Raw genomic sequence first — 22351 nt, 5'->3', positions numbered from 1 at the left:
ACTGAAAAAGGGAGTTCCTACGCTTGGCAGATTATTTGGATGGTATTCAAACATTTAAACAAGGTTATGTGTGGAGAGTGGGTGATGGCTCTCAAATCAACATTTGGGATGATGCATGGACCCCGAGCAGCCCCACTAGGAAAATTGCAATTAGAAGAGAAATATACTTTATACCCAAGTTTCCAAGTTGATTGACGAAGAAACGGATAAATGGGATGAAGAACTCAATCTACGCTAAATATCTTGAGACACTAGTTTGAACACATGGTTGAAGCACAAGCGCGCGCTAAAGAAAACATGTGTTGAGATTAGTGCCTCATGACCTGAAAAGTTAGTACCAAAGAGTAGGACTCATGGCTCATATTTAGTACTAGATGCTTCAAGAACAACTGCTTCTTCATCGGTTAGAGAGGACAGTCTCCATGCGAGGACCCAAGTGGGCAAAGTTGGCGACTCAAGTATAACTCCAAAAGATCTTGCGAGATCTTACCTTCGAGTTTTCTCCTTCTTACCTTAAGTATCCAACATTACACATGGGAGAGAAAATGTTCAATGAGTTTGGTTGAGCATCAAACAAGAGCAGGTTGCGGCCAACAAGATCAAGGTGGCCCATTACTCTTTGAGATTTAGCTCTCCTAGATGGTTATGTGTACATTGTCGAGCATCCGAGGTGTGGACTAGAGGTGCCCGTGAGCTTCCAAGGCGAAAGAAGTGTGCTTCCTAAGAAAATAATTACACAACAGTCCCCACCCCACGTTGGCATGACGTTTGGGCCCTCGTTCAGAAATAGTGTCAATCTGCACTAAATCAATCTCTGGTGATAATTTTTGGTGGTGGTATGAACAAGTAAATTCAGGCGTGGTGGTATTATGCTATTAACTTCATAGCACGAATGGTATGCAAGCATAAGAGTTAGCATTTGCATATTAATGTACATATTCTACTACGGTGTTCTCGTTTTTCTTGTTTTTCTTGTTTTTTTCTTTGATAAAAAACTACTTAATAAATAAAAAAGTATTGATATAATATTAGCATTATTAGAAAGTTATTTTAAATACGAATCCAACTATACTAGTTCTATAATATAATCAGGATTTTGTTGCCCAGCATTTTGGCCAAAATTAGTCTAACGCGTGCAACTTATTCATCGAAACCAGGGTAGTATGTGTGTATTTGAGTTTTCTATATGCGAGGTAATGTAACATGAGTTCTTAGTCCGTTCGCTAGTGATCGGATTGTGCAGGTTCCGATGGGCTTCTTCCTTAACCGCGCAGCAAATTTGCTAAACCTGGACGAGCAGATTGAGAGAGAGGCCAGTTCGAAGACGCAAACAGAGGTGGACTCGAACAAGGTGTACGCACTCTCGGAAATTCAGTCTTCCACTCCGACATCAATTGGTACTCGAACTCCCGATGGCCTATAACACATCCTCGCGTGCGCCCTGTTATGTCTCCTACTCTCCTGTAACCTTCGAAAGTTGGATTCAACACCGAGCTAGCTAGCGACCACTGCGTGATACGTACGGAGACCGGCCGTGTCGCACAGGGACACTTACGCGCCGCCGCCATGATCATGGACAGCGTGTTTGGCGTTGTGGGGGGCGGCTTCGCGGTGGTGGCCGCCGGCACCTCCGCCCAGCGGAGCAGCTACGTGTTCAGCAACCCCGACCACGACAGGGTCACGCGCCTCGGCTCCCACCTTCTTCTCGGCGTGTCCGGCGTCCACGGCGACTGGTAATTGCTCGGTCTCTCCGATCAAGGCCTCAATCATGTCAGAATCCGGGACTTTCAACTCAAATTATGTTTCTATTTCGCAGCCTGCGGTTACGAGACGAGACGAGGGCGAGCGTGAGCACCGACAAGATCTCCAGCGCCGCCGGGGCAGCTGAGGCCGCACGGGGGGCGGTGCTCGCCTGCGCTCAATCCGCCAACGCAATGATCGCCAGCTACGACATGTCCGAGGGCCCGACGATGTACGCCGTGGGCGGCACCGCGCCGCCGCACCAGGTGGAGAAGTACGGGGCTGCCGGGTGCGGGGCGGCCCTCTGCACGCCGGTGATGGATGAGCACTACCGCCCCGGCATGACAGTGAAGGAAGCGGTGGCGATCGTCGACCGGTGCATCAAGCAGGTCCGGCGGCTCGGGCTCGCCAGCTTTGTGATCATGGTCGTGGACAAGGACGGGGCCAGGGAGTACGCCAGGCGTATAGTAAAGCCGAAGGCCGATATGGAGAAAAAACTTAGCGAAGGGGCATGTTTTGTAAATTCGAAACAATGAGATTTTTTATGCAATTAGACTAGAAAAAGCTTACGGTAGATTGATTTGGAATTTCTTGACGAGATGCTTAAAACCAGGTTTGCTGAGATTTGGAGGGGTAGAATTAAAGCTATTTTACGTAAAAGTTCCTTTTGTGTTAGAATTAATAACTTTAGCTGCAATTGTATGGTTTTGCTAGTTCTCAGTTAACTGAGATTTTCTTAAGTCTAAGTCACTTACAAAAAAATGCTTTGAGTTGCAATTTTATGTTAAAAAAGTGCAATTGCACTTTTCTGCCAGAAATGTGCAACTGGATCGAGTTTCACTTTTCTTTTAACTGCAGTTGCACTTTTCTGAGTTGACTGAGACTTAAAAAAATCTAAGACATAGACACACCCATTGTATTATGGCTGGTAAGGGTCTTAAACATTCCCCCATGTAATTAAACCAGGTGTTTGGGTGTTTCCAAAATTTTGTTTAAAGCTGCTAGTAATCAATTAATTTGCGGCTTACTTCCTCAAGATCCCTGGTGGTGTCATCAGCCTCCTTCAAAAGGACTTGGTGGATATGTCGAGAAATTTAAAGTGGTTGCTTACCTGCTTTGAGCATCAGATTATAATTACCATAAGAGCGACTTATTGACTAGGAATGTAGATAACGCTGAGGCCAATCTGCTTGCACAGATATTTGGATGTAAGTTGAGTGAGTTTCATTTAATTATTTATTAGGGGTACCTTTGCATTTCTCTAATTAGGAAAGATGATTTGCAGCCTATATCCTTGATAAAAATCATTAAGTGTATTGCTGGTTGGCCAGGTACAGTACTCTTATGGCAATAGAATTTTGCTACAACCATGCATTGCAAGTATACCTATGTACCTCCTTTCGTTCTTAATTCCCTAAATGAGAGATTGATGCTATTAATTCTCAAATGGCATATTTTTTTCTAGAATCATATTGCAGATTTAGACAAGTATCACTTGGTTAACTGGGGCTGTGAGCAGAAAAAGGGAATTTGGTGGTCTTGGGATTTAGAATATGAGAGTTTCTAAACTTTGCCTTTTGGCGTCCTGGATCAAAAGATATCATTTAGATAATAATAAAATCTAGCGGCTGACAGCGGACTATAAGTGTAACATTTCTCCAAATATTAATTAAAGCTCAATGTTTACATTTGTCTTCCTTTTGGAAGGATGTGATGTGGGTTGCATCTGCTGCTAAGGTAGGGTTTCAAATGGAACATATAAAATGGGAAACCGATTTTATTTTGGGAAGACATATGGCTGGACCAATGCTCTCTTGCGATCCTCCTTTGGGAATTTTAATGAACAGGATAGTATTGTTTCGGAAGTCTGGGATGAGGTTGTTCTTAAGTTTACTTTTAGGAGAACTATCTCTATAGGTTTATATGATCGATTGGTAGAATTAGTGTATCTTATCCAAACAGTTCAGTTGCATGACTGTGAAGATAAACCTATTTAGCTTTTCCACCCATCAAGTGAATACTCTGTTAAAACATTTTATGGTGTCGTGAACAACAGTGTTGTTGTTCCTGTTCATACTGATGTGGTTTGGAAATTGCACATACCACCTAGAATTCATGTTTTCTTTTAGTTACTGTCTAATAACAAATTATCACTTGGCATAACCTGGATAAACATCGCCCTGTTGATGACAAGTCTCGCATTTTCTGTTGTAAAGCCGAGATAGTATACCACCTTTTCTTTGAGTGTGTAGTCTCTATGGTTCTTTGGAGAACTATTTGTGGTATCTTGAATAAAAATATCAGCTTGGATTATGAATATGTTGCTAGATAGTGGATTAGTGAGAACAACAATTCGGTGCTTGCCATTATTTCATATGCGGTCTTGTGGACCTTGTGGTAAATCTGCAATGATCTATGCTTTCAAGGCAAAAGTTGGCCAGGTATTAAGGAAATACTCCGAAAATTATCCTTGACGACCAGAAGTTGGCATCCTCTATGCTTCGACAAAAATAGATGGCATGGTTCAAATAAAGTGAATTGCACGAATGTTTAAATAAAGTAAATGCACAACTAAGAAGCGGTGCGGAAGCCTTCTTGTTGGTGGCTGTTGGAGTGGCCTGGAGAGACAGACCCTCGCTCCCGTCGCCTCCCCCGTGGCCGACCGGGGCGCCCCCGCCCTCCCCACCCTCTACCCCCGTCCTCGCTCCTTCCCCCGCCGCCGCCGCCGGCGGGAGCCGCCGGGCAAAGCCAGGGCGGTGCTGGTGGCGGCGGTTCCTCTCTCTCCCTTACGCTTGGGAGGCCCGACAGGGCGGGCTCGACCAGGCGGCGTTGGAGGGCGCCGTCCCAGGCCCAGGCCGGCACGGATCCTGTCGTGGCTCGCGGCGAGGCGTGCGCTCGCGGTGGTGGTGACCTAAGCCTCCGTCAGCCGACGCTACGGTGTCCCTGGTGGCGGTGGCCGATCTGGGCCCGCGGGCCTAGATCTGGGTCTGGCGGGCCCGATCGATTCAGGTGGTTTTATGCTGGTGCGCTGCACGCAGGGACCTCCTCTGCTGCCTTCCGCCGCGGCTGGTGTCGTGCTCGGACTGGACTGGCAGCGCTGGTTTTCGCGATCTGCCCGCTCGGGCTTGTCGGAGCTCGGTTGAGCTTCCGGCAGTGGGGTGTCATTGGGGCGACGTCCCCACTTTCTGGAGTCGCTGGGGTGACATCCTTGCTAGCCATCTGGGACGTGGTCCTTGGGCTGGCTCAGTACAGTACCTACTCCGGCGGGTGCGGTCTGTTCTCCCTCCGACCAATTTGGTTGTGCTTGTGCAGGTGTGCTCGCGCGTTGGGGATGGTGGACTTTGTGGTGCCGCCAATCTAGGGTTTTGGATGTCTAGATCTGGGTCTGGCCGAATCCTCCGCCAGCCAGCACGTGTTTCCTGCGGATGAGTCGAGTTGGGGCTAGCTCATAGTGTGACTTAGGTTGGAGGCGCGACAGTGATCTCCGCGTTGTTCGCTCTACGTCCTCGCGACGGCGTCTGGATTTTCTATCCAGGTTTGGACCTCAGCGAAAGCAGCGCATGGCTCTGGCCTGTGCCGGCGACGGCGTCACCTGCGGGTGTCGTTCCCTTGTTGAAGGCGTCCTGATGATGGCCCTCCTGTTCGAAATGATGGATTCCATCCCTCCGCCTCAATCTGCTCCTCTTGGAGGCCTCGCTTCGTGTAACCTTCTCTGGTAGTGCCTTGTGGAACACCGTGTGACCTCTCGCTGGTGTTGCAACCCTCTCACAACGTTGTCCTGGCTGCTTTTACACGGTTTTCTCCGATAGCTGATTTCCTTCCTAGCGCCTTGGGGAGCTTTGCTAGGTCGGCGTCTAGTCGTAGCTCTTGTCGGTGTGCCTATCCCAACGCCGGGGGATGATGTTGTGTGTTTGGTCTGGACCTAGCCTGAGCTCCATAGGTGGTGGTTCTCGGGTCTGGGTGAAAACTGTGCAGGTCCTTCTCTGCCGACGACAATGACTCATTCATTCTTGCGCCATTCACCTTCTTGGAGGCGTCGCCGCAAGACCCTCCCTCCTTTGGTTCCTCAAGCTCTACCAGGTGGCCGGCCCTTCGTTGAGTTCCCCCTTGAGTTGCAGTCTTGGTGCGGTGGAGGTTTGTTGGCGTGGATACGGTCGCGATCGCTCCGGTGCAGCAGAAGACAAGGCTCCCTCTTCCTGGATCATATGGCGCTTTGGCTTGCTTTTCTGTGTTGTCTTTTGTTGCGGTTTGGGTTGTGCGCTTGGCGCGTGTGTGTTGCAACTCCTAGCTGGTTGATGGCTTCGTTAATTCAAAGCTGGGCTCACTTCGAGCCTTCCGTCTAAAAAAAAACTAAGAAGCGGTTTGGATTTAGCAGTGATGGTCAACAAGATCCTATTGCAGCTGCTAATAGGTAACCTTGTTCTTGATGTGTCGATGCGCTTTGAGAAATATATGTATCATGTTTGTATCATGCTCTTGCTAAAGTGGATCTCCATTGGAGAGGTACTGGAAGTTCTCATCTGGCATATCGCGCTCATCTTTAATGACCACGTTATTCAAGATGATGTAACAGGTCATTATTTTTCATATCACTTTGGTTTTGTAGTACTCAGGGCCACGAAAAAAGGTAAAGCGCTTATGAAGTACACTGAAAGCTCTCTCTGACTCCTTCCTTCTCGACTCATGCATCATGGCTTAGTAAGATGCCTTGTGTGTCATAGTCTGAGAGATTGTCTTCACAAAGGTGGCCCATGAAAGATATATGCCATTTGCAAGATAATATCCCACAATGTACTTATGGTCATTGATTTGATAGTTGCATGGTGGAGCCTCATTGGAAACAATCTTCACAATGGTGATCTTGATAGCACATTGCGAGAAGCCAGACAATCAAAAAAAATGCCAAATCCATAGATCTTTCCAGCAACGGCCCCAAGAGTTATGGATAGATCTTTGGAGTGGCCTTGGTACTGACATTTCCATCATGTAGGATGATTCTTCTATTTCCAGTGCATGCAGTTTACCGAGCCAAGCATCCTAGGTCATCCTCATTCTGCATCCTCAGCCAAGAGTCTCTTGGTGTCTTCCTCATTGGGTGACCTCAAGTACCCCGGCCTAAAGATCTCAAACATGGCCGATGTGTATATCCGAATGGCCTCCAAGACTGAATCTTCCCCGATGCGGACATAGTCGTCAGCGACATCGACAACCGCAACACACTTCATCAATGGGCTTGAAGATGTCTCTTGATGCACTTCTCCTCAACTCAAACCAATCATCATGCTTCTTCATGGCTTTTGCAATTATGATCAAGAGGCTTCTATGCATTCGACCTCGACTGCGAGTCGCTCATGAAGATCGTCACCAGGCGGTGTTGAGCTGCTGCTCATCGGCCGGTAGTGTTGCAAGATCACCGGTGGGGCTCGATAGACATGATGGCAATCCAACCTCCATCATGGGTCCCTCACAGAGCCCGCCACTACCGAAGACCGTTGGCTCGGGTTACAACGATCTCCCTTTGATTCCGGTGATGCAAGCTTTGGTAAGCCAAACTACGACATCACCGATTGCAGTTTGGACCTACAGGTCGCCACGTTTTGATTTGCACCAAATTGAAGAATCAGTGGTGGAGCTAGCGGTCGATTTGGACAACGGCGAGCGGCGGTTAGAGGTTCGGCGGGACGTGGAAGGCTCCGGGGAGCTAGCGGAGTGATTTGGTGTTCGGCGAAGGCATCGCCCGCGGCATGACGCGCCAAACACAGCTGGTGGTGGAAGGCAAATTATACTCGGCCATCGCTAGGTCAAGTAAATATAAGGAAGCTCGGCCCAGTCGAGTATAGTTTTTACTCCACTAAAGATTATAAGGGATCGGCTAGTGCTGCCTAAAGAAGTCAAACCAAAAGTTTACTCCTCCAATCGATTAAAAGCTATCTTTTTTCGAATAGGGGAGTGTAGCCCCAGCCTCTGCATCAAAATGATGCACACGGCTTTCTTTATTTCAAAGTAATAGTATCAAGTACCAAAGTATATTACATCTTATGGATCACATAAAATTGCAACGTGGATTAACCAACGAAATAGATAAAATGAAAGGTGTCTAATTATCTTGGATTCTAAGCAATGGGCGTCAGCCACCCTGGTTGAAGATAGTCCAAACGACCGCCATCAGCCGAGTGCAACCAAAGTCCATATGTTCCCGCTGCTCAGCAGGAAGAAGGAAACACCACATGTAGATCCAATACAAAGCCCTGTAGATGACCTGCACAAAATTTGGAACCGTGATCTTGTTAAAAACCACATCGTTTCGATAATTTCATATTGTCCAAACCAATGCACAAACTCCCATTCAAATTCTTGCTTTAACAGAAGTTTCAATCCCATTAAGACAGTTGCCAAACATATTGATTACATCAGTAGGTGCTCAAATATTAAAAGTAAAATAAACAACTTTCCACACACATCTAGCAAAAGGACATGAAATAAAAATATGATTAACAAATTCTTAAGCATCACAGAAAACACATTTTGTACACCCATACCAATTCCTTTTTGCTAAATTGTCTTTGGTCAGAATAACCTTTTTTATTAAGGAATCGCATAAAAATCTTAGTCTTAAGTGGCACCTTTAGCTTCCAAAGATATTTTCGCAAGAATCTTGTATGACCACTCATGAAGTCAGCATACATAGACTTAACCGAAAACAACCCGAGGTGGTCAGGTGCCATGAGAGTCTTCTGGTTCATCGACCAACTGAATCTCCATTAGTCTTTCTATTAGATTCAGCCACATAGGCCACTTATCTCTCGTTAAAGCCCGCCTGAAACTAATAATCAATAGCGAATGCGATAAAACATCAGTGATAGTAACATCTTTATGTCGAACAATGTTGAAGAGAGATGGATATTGAGCAGAAAGAGATTGATCACCTAACCAAATATCATCCTAGAATCGAATTTTCTCTCCATTGCCAATTATAAAAGAGCCTCTACCAAAGAACTCATCTTTGACTCCCATTAGACCCTTCCAAAACCGTGAATCATTTGGTTTGGCTTTTACTTGAGTGGGAGTTTTTTGACAAATGTATTTATTTTGTAGCATCTCTTGCCACATCCCTTGCTCATTCAGTAATTTAAAAAGCCATTTACTTAGTAAGCACTTGTTTTTTAACTCAAGGACCTCGATGCCTAACCCCCCCCCCCCCCCCCCCCCGGATTAAAAGCTATCTGGAAATGCCTTGAACATGTTACAAGTTTTGAAAGATATCGGAAACAAATTCTGTGAGAGCTAGTTCACAAATTCATCTCCATGGATCCACTCGAGTTGTACATCGAAAAATAGATAACCAAATCATTTCAGAAATTACTGAGTTTAATCTACGGACACTACTATGTTTTCTGCTCTTTTGTGAGGGATGTATTTTTCTCCGCGGTGGCAACGCACCCTCTGCCTTGGCGGGGCCGAATGGACGAGGCATTCTCCCTGGTGTGTTCCTCATGGCAGAAGAGGTGCGTCTTGGCGGCGGAGGTGGCGGAGAGGAGGGCCATGGGAATTTACCGGAGTGGTCCGAGCTCGCGCGGACTCGCGGAAGGAGTAGGTGTTGGGCAAGTGGAAAACAGAACCCTTCAGTCCCCGCATAACCACGACATCCTGATGGAGAGGAACACCGAGGCGGTGCTTCAGGCTGACGGACGCCACGGTCGAGCGCGCGCGAACATCGCTGGAGCTGATGTGTACGGGCATCGTGTTCTCCAGCGTCCAACTGGACAGCGTGCTTGGCGGGTCGACGGTGACGCATGTTAGAATAATCACGACGGACACCGGAACGGTGTCGTGCTCGTACGTAGTTCTGCAGAGTAGGACTTGGATACGGCTGTGTGTCCTAGTCCATGTAGTATACGAGCACTAGTTCGACTCGTGCTGGTGGTTGTTTGCCTACTATATATTTCCATGTAATAGCTAGGTTTGTAGCACACCGTGAGTTGAATAGAAAAGTTAACCAAGAACCGATATGGTCCTTTGGCAATCCAATCAGTTTGCGTACGTGAGTTGTGAGTAGTGGCTGATCTAAAGATTGATCAGTTCGGTTGCTTACTGTAAGAGTTTAGGAACCCCACATTGAGGTATATATAGGGAAAATACAAGACAGAGTCCTTGTCACATACGACACGGATACATACAGGATTACACATATACAACTGTATCTCTATACAAATACATATACGGTTTATATTCTAACACCCTCCCTCAGTCGAAAATGGGCGTCCTACGAATGTTGAGACTATCCCGAAAATCCAAAAAGAGAGGAGATGGTAATCCTTTAGTGAAGATGTCCGCAAACTGTGAAGAACTCGGCACATGAAGTACCCTAACATCGCCTGTAGTGACTCGATCTCGCACGAAATGAAGATCAATCTCCACATGCTTGGTGCGCTGATGGTGCACTGGATTCTGTGTCATGTAGACTGAACGAACATTATCACAGAACACAATAGTTGCACCCGAGACTGGTCGATGAAGCTCCTGAAGAAGCTGGCGGAGCCAACAAGTCTCTGCCACCACATTTGCAACCGCCCGGTATTCAGCCTCAGCACTAGAACGAGACACTGTGTGTTGTCGCTTGGCAGACCATGACACGAGATTGGAGCCAAGGAACACACAGTAGCCAGAGGTAGATCGTCGAGTGTCGGGACATCCTGCCCAATCAGCATCTGAATAGGCCGTCAGTTTACTGGAACTCCGGCGAAACAAGGTCAGTCCATAGTCTGTGGTGCCGCGGATGTAGCGAAGAACACGCTTGACAAGAAGCAGGTGATTTGCTCGAGGATCATGCATGTGTAAACAGATTTGCTGCACCGCATATGAGATGTCTGGCCGGGTGAACGTCAAGTATTGGAGACCTCCTGCAAGACTCCGATACTCTGTAGGATCTGCCACTGGTTCACTTGATTTGGCTGATAACTTGGAGGCGGTATCAACGGGTGTGGTGATGGACTTGCATTGCAACATGCCAGCACGCTCAAGAAGCTCCAACGCATACTTCTCTTGGGAGAGAAACAAACAATCCTTGTTGCGCTTGACGGAGACGCCGAGAAAGTAATGAAGATCTCCCATATCTGTCATACGAAACTCTGACCGAAGCGAGGCAATTAAGCTAGCCAGCAGAGCTGAGGAGGAGGCCATCAATACTATGTCGTCCACATAGAGCAAAAGATACGCTGTGTCTGGTCCACGCCGATAGATGAACAGGCTACTGTCGGACTTGGAGCCAATGAACCCAAGAGATGTGATGTAGGTGGCAAACCGCTGAAACCATACCCGAGGTGCTTGCTTTAATCCGTATAAGGACTTGTTGAGACGACACACTTTGTCAGAGAAGTTGGGATCAACAAACCCTGACGGCTGGCGAGCATAGACTGTTTCCACTAGAGTGCCATTGAGAAAAGCATTCTTGACATCGAGCTGATGTATGGGCCAGTTGCTAGATAGGGCAATAGACAACACTGTACGGATGGTGGCTGGTTTCACAACCGGGCTGAAGGTTTCATCGAAGTCAATCCCTTCACGTTGGGTGAATCCTCGCAGAACCCAACGAGCTTTGTATCGATCCAAAGAACCATCAGACTTGAGCTTGTGACGATAGATCCACTTGCCTGTGACAATGTTTGCATTGCGAGGAGGATCAACAAGCTCCCAAGTATTATTTGAGAGCAGAGCACCGTACTCATCGGTCATAGCTGAGCACCAGTTGGGATCCTTGAGTGCAGCACGATATGTCTTCGGAATGGGAGATAAACCTTCGACGTGAAGATCAAAAATCTTCTTGGGCTGCACAACCCCTGATTTGGCGCGAGTGACCATGGTATGAGAGGACGGTGGCGGTGGTGCACGCGGTCGTCGAACCGGTGCAGGAGCAGCAAGCTCGGGCGGCGAGATTGCAGCGGAGTGTGCTGCCGCGGCAGAAAAGCCAGGCGCGGCAGGCTGCCAGGCAGCAGACGGCCGATCCGCCGCAGGTGATGACGCAGCAGGCTAGTCTGCCGTGGCAGAGAAGCCAGGCGCGACAGGCTGCCCGGCAGCAGACGACCGATCCGCCGCAGGGGGCGCGGCAGGAGGCACAGCTGGAGCGACCGTGGCAGAAGGCACAGCTGGGGCGACCGTGGCAGGCACAGTATACGGTGTCGGCACCATCGTTTGCTCAGGGACCTGCAAAAACTCATAGGTATGCAAGGAAGGAGTAGACGATGGAGAGGACACAGTGTTAGCGAAGGGAAAGCTCGTCTCATCGAAAACAACGTGACGAGATATGATGATCTTCTGGATAGACCTGTCGAGGCAGCGATAGCCTAGATGATGCGACGGATATCCGAGAAACACACAAGGCACGGAGCGAGGAGCAAGTTTATGCGGTGCAACAGCCGAGGTGTTGGGGTAACACAGACATCCGAAAACCCTAAGACCAGCATAGGAGGGGTCCTTACCAAGAAGGGCGCGGAAAGGAACGCGCCCCGCAATGGCTTTGGATGGAAGCCGATTATGGAGAAGAACGGCTGTATGAAGGGCTTCGACCCAGAAGCGAGGTGGCATGCTAGCTTGTATGAGGAGAGTGCGTGTAATGTCGTTAAGTGTGCGAATAATCCTTTCTGCTTTACCGTTTTGTTGAGACGTATATGGACATGAAAAGCGGAGTGCTATTCCATGATTTTTGGCAAACGTGTGAAGGAGAGAATTATCGAACTCACGACCATTGTCGCATTGGATAGCTTGCAGGCATGCTTGAAACTGGGTGTGAGCCAAGGCACGCAGGGACGCTAAGTGAGAAAAAACTTCAGACTTTGCTCGAAGAGGATAGACCCAGGCATACTGAGTGAAATCATCAAGACAAACAAGGTAGTACTTAAACCCAGAAATACTCTCAACAGGAGACGTCCACAAATCATAGTGTATTATTTGAAAAGGGGCGACAATTACACGATTGGTGGAGGAAAAAAGGAAGACGAACATGACGACCTAACTGACAGGCATTGCACAAGCTAGTCTTATCTTTATTCTTGTCCCTAGGTATAACTGAAGAGCGAACTAAGGAGTCCATGACAGGCCGGCCTGGATGTCCGAGTCGACGGTGCCACAGTGCAGAATCGGCAACGAGGAAGGCAGTGGGTGGACTGGTGGAAGAAGCTTGCACCGGGTAGAGAGCTCCGAAGCTATTGCATCTGAGAATCTCGGTCCTGGTACGCAGATCCTTCACAGAGAAACCAATAGGGTCAAATTCAACGGAGACATGATTATCAATAGTGAATTGACGCACGGACAGAAGGTTTTTGACAATGTGAGGAGCTACTAAGACATTACGAAGGTAAAGTGGGCGGGTGGAGGAGGAAAGGGGACGTGCGTGGCCGGTAGCAGTGATTGGAAGAGAGGAACCATTACCGACAATAACCGCACGAGAAGAAGGTGAAGGGGGAGACACGGATGTGAGCATACCGGGGTCGGACGCGAAGTGGGAGGATGCGCCAGTATCCATCACCCATTCACGAGGGGGAGCTTGCAGTCCCATAGTCTGGAACTGATTGAGCAGAGCCTGCTGGTCCCAGGAGGCCGTCGAGGGTGCCGGAGGTGGAGGTGCAGCAATGGGAGCGGTGTTGCCGTAGCCGTGGGGCAATGGTGGAGTGCCATAGCCGTAGGAGGGAACCGCACCATATGGGTTGTGCGCGTAGTAGGCATGAGAGGGCGGCGCGGGGCGGGGCACGTAGTGCTGCCGACCGAGCAAGCCAGCCTGGCCGTAGGGCCACACCTAAAAGGCGCCGTTCCAGGGGAGCTGCATTGACGTCCAAGATGGCGCGGCTGGGGCCGGGGCCGTGGCGGGCGCGACCTCTTTATCCTGCTTCTCCTTGTCCTGTTTCTTCTTCTTCTTCTTTCCCTTGCCGTCACCCTTGCCAGGGTTAGGGTTTGGGTTGGGCGTGGCGGAGTAGAGAGCCGTGTCACCAGAGCGGGATCGACGGTTCTTCTTCTTCATGTCCTGAAGCTCAAGAAGAGATCGGCATTTGTCGAAGTTCATCCCGGGCATAAGGGAGATGAGATCGGCGGCCGGGTCGTATTGCTCGGGGAGGCCGTTGAGACACTGGATGACGAGCTTGGCGTCGTCGACCGGAGCGCCTAGATCAGTAAGGCCATCAGAAAGGCTCTTACCCTTGGTAAATTAGTCCTTCATCGTCAGCTCGCCCATGTCAAGCCCGTCGAGCTCGGTGGAGAGATGAAGCTGGCGGTTGATCTTGTGGTCGGTGAAGAGGCCGTTGATGCTGGTCCAGAGCTCGACGGATATAGGATCATCGCCCGGCTTCATGACGGCGTCGAGGAGGCCAAGGGAGACGGACCCATAGAGCGACGAGACGACCGTGGAGTCAAGCAGAGTCCACTCCGGCGTCGGATCGGACGGAGCAGCCGTGTCGATGTGATCCAGCAGGGCGTACTTGCGAAGGGCGGCGCGGAAGAACGTGCGCCATTGGCGGTGAACGCCGGTGTCGAGGGCGAGCTCGACGGGAACATGCCCCTTGATGGAGGAGAGGCCGACGGCTTGGGCGTGCAAGGAGGAGATGGAGAAGAATCCCGCGCTGGAGTTCGCGGGGTTGGCGATGGCAAGCTTGCTAGAAGCCTCGCGTTCCTGCTTCTCCTTGAGCTCCCTCGCAGCGCGCTCGCTGTCGTCGCCCATGGCTGCCAAGAAGGGATCTAGGGTTTAGGAGGTGGGTGGCTCGCAGAGGTGGCGGCGGAAGAGGAGGGCGACGCGGTCCGGGTTAGGGTTTTGCGTCTGATACCATGTAAGAGTTTAGGAACCACACATTGTGGTGTCTTGTATTGATCTATATATAGGGGAAATACAAGACAGAGTCCTTGTCACAAACGACACGGACACATACAGGATTACACATATACAACCGTATCTCTATACAAATACATATACGGTTTATATTCTAACACTTACTATACGTATGCATCCCGGCAGATTGTGGTTCGGTACGTGTGTGTCTCGCCGGGAATCGTTTCATCGTCTACGTCAGAAAGTGGACAGGGGCTGTGTTTGGTATCAGATCGACGAAAATACTGCCGGATCTAGGCCAACAGCCCTTCCTTAACGCGAGCAGAGCCTCGAGCTGGACAGAGCACACCGGGGCATCCGCGACGGCAGCCGCCACCTCCACGAGCGAAGGCACCAGTTCGGCCGCGAGAATGTGTAGAGGCAGTTGTACTGAGTGTTGCTCTCCGCAATTTCACCTGCGAAATATTAATCCCGTCGATTGATCGAACCATCATCTTGAGTGCTACTGCGTATAGGGAACTTGTGGAATCCATGCGTCGTGCTCACTTTGGTGTGGCCACCGGCGCTCTCCCTCGTGGACGAATGCTGAAGTTGCCGTTCTCCGGTTGCAAACCGTTTTCACCGTCCAACCAGATCGCACCAACTCATGTTCACTTGTAGTCTAAGCAGTCTAAACCAAATCAATCTAGTTAAAACTGGTAGCAACCAGCAGAGACCGTTTAAAACCGGAAATGCTTAGGGCCTGATGTAAAGCTGAAGCAAATCTATCAAATACAACAAGTAGCTTTACATTTGGACCACGGCAGATAAATCCAATAGTACCTATGTGAAACACAACAGTATCTATAATCCTCAAACACCAATGCTAAACCAATAGAAAACTTAAACTATATTGGCTCTGTCCATAAATAGATATTTTAATTTGATAATATATATATACATATATAATTACATAGCGTATACATATACTATTTAAATTTTGACAAATCGAAGAAATTCACGTATTGATAGAGGTAATAATAAAGATAACGCATTTCAGGATCACCAACGTGAAATTAGCGCTTCAGTCCGATGACCGATCGAGACACTCACACGGTGGATACAGCGTAGAACGCAGCGGCCGCGAGAGCGAACACCAGACCCACTGGGCCATGGAGCGACGAGACACCATTCTGCTGCAGGTGACCTGATGGCGTCGCCTTTGATCCTGAGTCGGCAGCCGCAGGTGTCTGCAACTCCGGCGTGGTCGGCGCGTCGGCGACCGGAGCACTGGCACCACCAGCTGCGAAAGAGAGAGAACTTTTTCTTTCAGCAATGCATGAACCGAAAACAGAGCATGTATGTACGGTGGGTAGACCGTAGACCAGTGTATCTGAATCTGCTCTTGTCTAATGGTGTCGATGGAACACTTACCGTCGTTGCACTTGCTCACCGGCGGGGTCTGCACGTTGCACGCCTTGGGCAGCTCAAGCGCGCGCGTCTTGTTGATGGTCATGCCGCCGACGGAGTCGCCGCTGAGCGCGCTGCAGAGGCACTCCGGCTGGGACTGCACTACGGAACTGAGCTGTGAGCAGCATGACTTGGTCGGCGCCGTCTCGTTGCCACTGATGTAGTTCATGCACGGGTACAGGCCGATCAGTGCCACCGTGCACCCAGACTGTGCAGACGCCGACATCACCAGCACCGCCGCCACCGCCACCATGAAGAAGCTTTTTGCTCCAATAATTGCCATTGATTTTTCTCCCTCTTCCCCTTAGCTTGCTACTATTGGGAGAGGTTAAGCTTCTTTGGTGGATCAGAGCGAGATGCTGCTTGCTTGGGTTGATTGGGCTGTCAGCTGTGTAGGTGTCTGCTTTTGGTGTTTGAGTTTGTGTCATTTTATAGTAGTGGTTTTTTGTTGGGGAAGGTGGAATTAGTTGGGTATGTTGGTGAGCTGCAGGTCCCTATACTTCCAATACATGACACGGGATGATTTCTTTGTACGAAATAGGGGGTGTTCAGAGTTGAACCGGGTGCTGTTCGATGCCGTGTTAGAAGATGCAATAACGGTACCAACTATGAAGTGTCTCGGTGGGGTGGGCTGCCTCTTGTATATTTCTTCATGATTTGTCTTCTTGACACGCAAAATATTCTTTTATGACCAGGAGTGATCTTATTAAATCTCATAAGCGGGATTGATGCGATAGAGTTTACACGTGGCCTCTGCATATCTCTATGTACTCCCTCCCTGATTTATTAAAATTTCAATGTATCTAGAACTAAATAACATCTAGATACATCTAAATTTTAACAAATCTCAGACAACTTTAGTGAAACGGATGAAATATATAGAATGCAAACAACCAATAAAAAAATGCAAAGAAGAAATAAAAAGGCAAAAGATGCAATCATGCAAGATTACAAAGATGCCTAAGATACTGGAGGGCCAATCTAACGCCATGAGTGTGACATAAAAACATCGTTGATCACATGTTTCAATCTTGTACATACTGACAAGGGTAGGTTTTTGCAACGAGCCAACTTCAGGTGAAACGAGTTGATAAACAGCTTTTATCCTACTTCGTAAATATTTGATCAATCAAGTAAGAGTGAGTTAAGTGGTACAAGGATACGTAGTATTACACAGCAAAGTCCGACCCTCGACCTAACACATGGATGTTGCACACCATGTGCACTCCAAATTCCACATGTGAAAGATCTTACACAAAATATATGGTTTCACAATTGAAAAATGAATTTGGAGCCCAAAATCAGTGGAGCCGTTCATTTCAAATTTCAAAAATGACCTTTTGAAGTTATAAAAAATCTAAAAATATATTCATATAAGCATATGGATTGAGATATCAAATTTTGCCCATATGTGTTGTGTTTAATTATTGATAAACAAATTATAGCTTCCCCAGCTGAAGTTATCACTTCATATTCCTCTTGTACGGAGAAGCTTCATATAAGCATATGGATTAAGATTACTAGTCATCAACCCGTGCACCGCATGGGCTCACATTTATGTGATTGACGTTATTAGTTCGAAGTAACCATCAGACCTAAAAAAAACTAAACCATATCTTAGATCAATAATAGTTCATGTATGTGCTTCTTATGCAAGTACCTATTAGTTGAGGAATTTTTTTAAGTTTTTTGCTTGGACGCATCATGTCTCCTCAGTTTATCTTGTGGACAATATACAAAAAGGTACTCCAAAAAAAAAACATGCCTAGAATTCCGTCGGAAATAATAAGCATACTTATTATAGGGAATATATTACATATGATGCGTCTTACATTACTAATACTTGCATTAACTATTTTAATTTATAAATATATAATTGGATATTTTACTGCATATAGTAGTACACATGATATGACTTTTTAGCAACTGAACTAATTATTAAAATACGCTCACATTCACACATCTCTTAGTTTCTCTTATCGCATGGTAGAAACTCTGACGGAAGGGATAACACGGAGAGTCTCTTAGATAGAAAAAATACATCAACAAATGCCACATATTGTTTCCATATACATACTCATTTGCCTGCCACAAATAAGTACTTCAGAACCGATCATATCACATAAGCTAGATGGATTTGAGATGTCATACTGATTTTTTTTGTACTTCCTTCATCCTAATTTTTTTTGTCTCAAATTTATTTAAATTTAGATGTATCTAGATACTATTCAGTATTTAATATAAAGATAAATTCAAATTTAAACAAATCCGCGACATCCTTTTCAGGATGGAGTGAGTACATGTATTAACGTGCATGTGTGAGTTACCTACTTAACCAATGAAGCCACCAAGTTCGGATAACTTTCTTCATAACAAATGCATCATCACTAATTATTTGTTAACCCGTCCTCGACTTAAGCGACATTCTACATAGAAGCATGAATATGTCCTTCTTCATGAGTTAAGCAAGCACCATGTGCGCCAACTACTCATTAGCAGACTCATACTCATGACAATTGACGGTACATATGCTCTTGGTCACCGAAAAAGGAATGGAATTAATAGGAATTGCTCAGATTAGAAATATTGGGGTATATTATGATTGGGGGTTTTTATCATCATGCTCTCAATATGGAGAAGTTTGTAGGGAGTTTATTCTTTTGAGTTATGGGGTTTCTTTTTGGGCCTTTAATGGTGTTGTAGAAATGAAGTTGCTATGTTACTATGGTTCATATTCCTATTAATGTTGTGTTCCTATTTACTGGACGATGCGATATCTGAATATATTGTTGCGAGGTTTCTCTACGTTTTTTAAATCTGATGGTACACTATGGTAGTTTAATCTTATATGGTTTTAAAGGCTTCCAATCTGGCGCAAAGAGCCTTGATAATTATTTGGAGCTGATCTTAAATGTTATAATTTGGTCATACGGATTACTCAATTTGTATTAAATCAACATGATAATTTCTGGGTGTGAAATAATGCGGATGGTCTTAAGGTAGGTGGGATTAAAAGTATCCAGTAAAAGCTGTAGAAAGCCAACCTTCTCCAAGCAAATATGTAGTCGACTTGGTAATTATTGAGCTCCTCCTCTCCTGTTCTTGCTTAGATGCTGCTATCTACAATAATAATACATGTGCTAATTAGTCAAGAGAACATATGTGTTAATTTTCAAGATTACTGCAAATAAATTAAGAGAGATGCATAAAAGTCTGCCGAATAACTATTTGTTAATATCATGAGATCACAACATATTGTGCAGTTAATAAGTGAAAATATATATTTGCTCTCGCACATGCATCTCAGACCGTAAACCATTGAAATCACTGGCTAGTACTTTCTCCGTCCGAAAATAAATGACTCGCACATATATCCACGCCCTAAAATTTGAGTCAATTATTTATGGACGGTGGGAGTGCTATGTATGGTATTAGTTGCTCAGCTTAACATAGTAGTCACCAAGATGGGATACAGCCAAGCTTAAGCATGCAGGCGTGCATGCAATGATGTGCAAAAGAAATCACGGATGATCAAGGCAGGCTCCTAGTCTGCAAGCAAGCGCTCGAGGTTTATTCGATGGGTGGAGGTAGATGGGCTAACGCCCAATCTCATGGACCTTCTGAATCTAATTTAAAAATAGGAGTAAAAAGGGAGCATTGCATAGTGAAGATTACGATGCATATTCAGATCTATAGTGGTCGCTGCTGTCTGCAGACACTAGTAGAAAACCTCTCATCAATACCGGTTCCAGAGGGGCATTCGTACCGGTTGAGCAACCGGTATAAATTATCCGGCACTAAAGCCCCCCCCCCCCCTCCCCCCTTTCGTACCGGTTGCTTACGAACCGGTATAAAAGGTGCCTCCACGTGTGCCGCCAGGAGAGCTCAGGGCCAAGGAGCTTTGGTACCGGTTGGTAATACGAACCGGTACCAAAGGTTCCCACCCGCGGCAGGGAATTTGCCCGAATCTCTGCCGCGGCAGAGAATTGAAGTTTTAGGGTTTTTGGAGGGGTTTAGGGATATCGGTTTATTTCATATCGCGTCGATGCACCAGAAACGCGTTTGGGTTTAGGTAGTACATGAAGATCAAGATGATGCATAGCAAGTTGGTGCATATAATATAACACACATGTAATTGCATAAGATCGCAAATTAAGAAGCACTATGCATGAAGATCGATCTTCATGCATAGTGTTACTCTCCGAGGCGTACTCTATATATTGTCTGTTACATGTAGCATAGTGGTACTCTTCGAGTGAACTATATATGTAGCATGTACATCTTCATTCATAGTGGAACTCTGCGACTGGTGGTATGACGTCCCGAAGGAAGAATCCCGCCAATTCCTCGCCTATTGCTATGAAGCGGTCATCGATTGGGAGCTTGTTCCGCTTTGTTGCCAACTATAAAAGAATAAGATACAAATGAGTACATGAGATATGTGTGTGTGTATATATATATATATATTCAAACCACAATGAAACAACTATTACTGAAACTCAGCACAACTTATGATAAGAAAACAAATTTGTGAATATTGTTTTCGTACCTCTATATTTCTTTGATTATTCATTCTCTCGCTGACAATTCTGTGGATGTACTCGCAAACGTAGAATCCACAGAGATCAGTCCCTTGTGGTTGTTGCGGGCATTTCTTTACAAGAATATAATTCAATCAAACAATCGTCAAGTATGATAATTAAAGGTGTGTGGACCTAGGTAGTAGTACTTACTTTCGCCTTCCATCGCAGCCTCGATGGCCATTCATGGGACTTATCTTCCTTGATGAAAGTTGCCCATACGCTGCCCGATAAAAGAAAATGCATAAAAGAGTTATCAATTAGTTCATAGCAGGAAATTAACGAAACAAACCGATAACAATTAAAATTACCTTTTGAGCATTAAATAACAAGACAAGTATAGTTCCGGTTCTTTGCTTAGTGAGTCAAAGACTTCAACTTCTCCAATTTGCATATTGATGACGAGAAGAATAAAGTGAAACCTACGCACGTTTAAATATGTAGTGTCATATATATAAGTCATTAGTTAAAAATTTTGACATACGGTGAGCAAAATATAATGTGTTATAAGACAGTAAGACTCACTTGAAGTTGTAAGGCCAAATTATTAGCTTTTTGTCACGTTGTCGCTTCAAAAACCTTAGCAAAGTCTCCGGTGTATCCTTGTTATAGACGGGATCTTCTATGGTTTTAACATGCATTGTGTGCGGGTCAATGAACCCAATGTCCGTGATTTCGTCCCTTTTGCATTCGAGCATCTTCGATCTGCATAATATAGCGCACAAAGGATTATAATCTGCAGACAATGAACGAGCTGAGCTAAAGACTTCTCAAATTAAATAAATCACTTACAGACAATAGGAACTGATGATAGATTTGTCGAGGGCCCGGAGATTGTATAACTGGAAAAGCTCGTTGAAGTCAACGTTCACACAGTATTCCTGGAAGTAGTGCTCTTCCCTAACTCGCACCATGATAGTCTCGATCCCTTCCTTTGAGGCATTAAGGTACCACGAATGCAAGTTACGCATACGTGTTGGTAGCTTCCTGAGATTCTCGACCAAATCTTTCCCTTGAACAAATTGATATGCTCGTTCAGCTAAGGCGTAATCGGTTGTGTCTTGTCGAGAACTTTGAACGGACTTCCCGTCAAACACCTTGAGAGGGTCGACCGATTGAACGGGTTGTTGTCCGAGCTGGTAGACTTTGTGTATCCCTTTTATCTCCCTGATACCCGATTTAACGGGTTTTGTCGCCTCGATCATCTTGTCATACGACCTTTCAATAGAACGCCTATAGTCAGATGGCGGCGATGGTACAGGGTCATATAGATTCTCAACGGTATGCACAACTTTCGCCGGATCTAGTGTCTTCTCGAAAGGTATCTCTGGCACTTTCGGTGCAAAAAAAAATTTCAAGTCGGCCTCAACGGCTTCCCTGTTTTCCTCGACACTTTTTTTCCCAAGGTAACTTCTCAATGGGCGGCTGTGGTTTCTCCTTTCCAGGTCTCTTCCTAGGCGGCGTACCGTTCCGCTTAACGGACGCTGTCTTACGCGGAGGATCTCGAGATGGTGGACTCACGCTGGGGTCCCTCTCAGGTAGGTGTGGACTTGGCTGCTCACGAGGACTGCTACCAGGAGGAGTCGATGGCATTTGCTGCTCATGTGTAGGAGTCGGTGGCCTTTGCAAAAGGACGATGTACTTCTTCGGCCATAGGGCGAAACCGTGCTTGACATCGGCCAGTGTCCTCTCATCTTCACCTCTAGGAATATCAAGCTCCACTGTTTCAAAACCCGGAACAACTTCATCCACCCCGACACGAAGACAGCCAGGT

At 46.6% G+C, this 22351-nt stretch overlaps 3 protein-coding genes across 3 annotated transcripts; 1 reads left to right on the top strand and 2 right to left on the bottom strand.

The window, feature by feature from the left end:
• The first annotated feature begins 1572 nt into the window (after nucleotides 1-1572).
• On the top strand, nucleotides 1573-2276 carry LOC127346760 (proteasome subunit beta type-2-B-like). The gene is made up of 2 exons (XM_051373028.1): nucleotides 1573-1733; nucleotides 1817-2276. Exons 1-2 carry the CDS (start codon nucleotides 1573-1575, stop codon nucleotides 2274-2276), a joined length of 621 nt encoding a protein of 206 aa, XP_051228988.1.
• A 10662-nt stretch (nucleotides 2277-12938) lies between these two features.
• Nucleotides 12939-14443, bottom strand: LOC139838932 (uncharacterized). The gene is made up of 4 exons (XM_071828947.1): nucleotides 13957-14443; nucleotides 13607-13890; nucleotides 13219-13528; nucleotides 12939-12976 (listed from the first exon to the last, which is right to left on the bottom strand). Exons 1-4 carry the CDS (start codon nucleotides 14441-14443, stop codon nucleotides 12939-12941), a joined length of 1119 nt encoding a protein of 372 aa, XP_071685048.1.
• A 1158-nt stretch (nucleotides 14444-15601) lies between these two features.
• Nucleotides 15602-16413, bottom strand: LOC127292448 (non-specific lipid transfer protein GPI-anchored 5-like). The gene is made up of 2 exons (XM_051321837.2): nucleotides 15962-16413; nucleotides 15602-15830 (listed from the first exon to the last, which is right to left on the bottom strand). The coding sequence occupies exons 1-2, from the start codon at nucleotides 16278-16280 to the stop codon at nucleotides 15637-15639; spliced, it is 513 nt and encodes a 170-aa protein (XP_051177797.1). The 5' UTR covers nucleotides 16281-16413; the 3' UTR covers nucleotides 15602-15636.
• Between the last annotated feature and the right edge of the window lie 5938 nt (nucleotides 16414-22351).

Source organism: Lolium perenne, chromosome 4 (assembly GCF_019359855.2).
Source record: "Lolium perenne isolate Kyuss_39 chromosome 4, Kyuss_2.0, whole genome shotgun sequence".
Classification (NCBI taxonomy): domain Eukaryota; kingdom Viridiplantae; phylum Streptophyta; class Magnoliopsida; order Poales; family Poaceae; genus Lolium; species Lolium perenne.
The sequence above is the reverse complement of the archived record's forward strand: the minus strand, read 5'-3'. Positions and strand labels throughout refer to the sequence as shown.

Excerpts from the sequence above, each read along its gene's own strand:
- LOC127346760 (XM_051373028.1), top strand. The coding sequence starts at position 1,573 with ATGGACAGCGTGTTTGGCGTTGTGGGGGGCGGCTTCGCGGTGGTGGCC. Across the intron at positions 1,734-1,816 it reads TCCGGCGTCCACGGCGACTG|CCTGCGGTTACGAGACGAGA; the intron begins GTAATTGCTCGG and ends TCTATTTCGCAG.
- LOC139838932 (XM_071828947.1), bottom strand. The coding sequence starts at position 14,443 with ATGGGCGACGACAGCGAGCGCGCTGCGAGGGAGCTCAAGGAGAAGCAG. Across the intron at positions 13,529-13,606 it reads AGGAGAAGCAGGATAAAGAG|GTGTGGCCCTACGGCCAGGC; the intron begins GTCGCGCCCGCC and ends GGCGCCTTTTAG. Across the intron at positions 12,977-13,218 it reads CCACTTCGCGTCCGACCCCG|GATCTGCGTACCAGGACCGA; the intron begins GTATGCTCACAT and ends TTCTCTGTGAAG.
- LOC127292448 (XM_051321837.2), bottom strand. The coding sequence starts at position 16,280 with ATGGCAATTATTGGAGCAAAAAGCTTCTTCATGGTGGCGGTGGCGGCG. Across the intron at positions 15,831-15,961 it reads GGTGAGCAAGTGCAACGACG|CTGGTGGTGCCAGTGCTCCG; the intron begins GTAAGTGTTCCA and ends TCTCTTTCGCAG.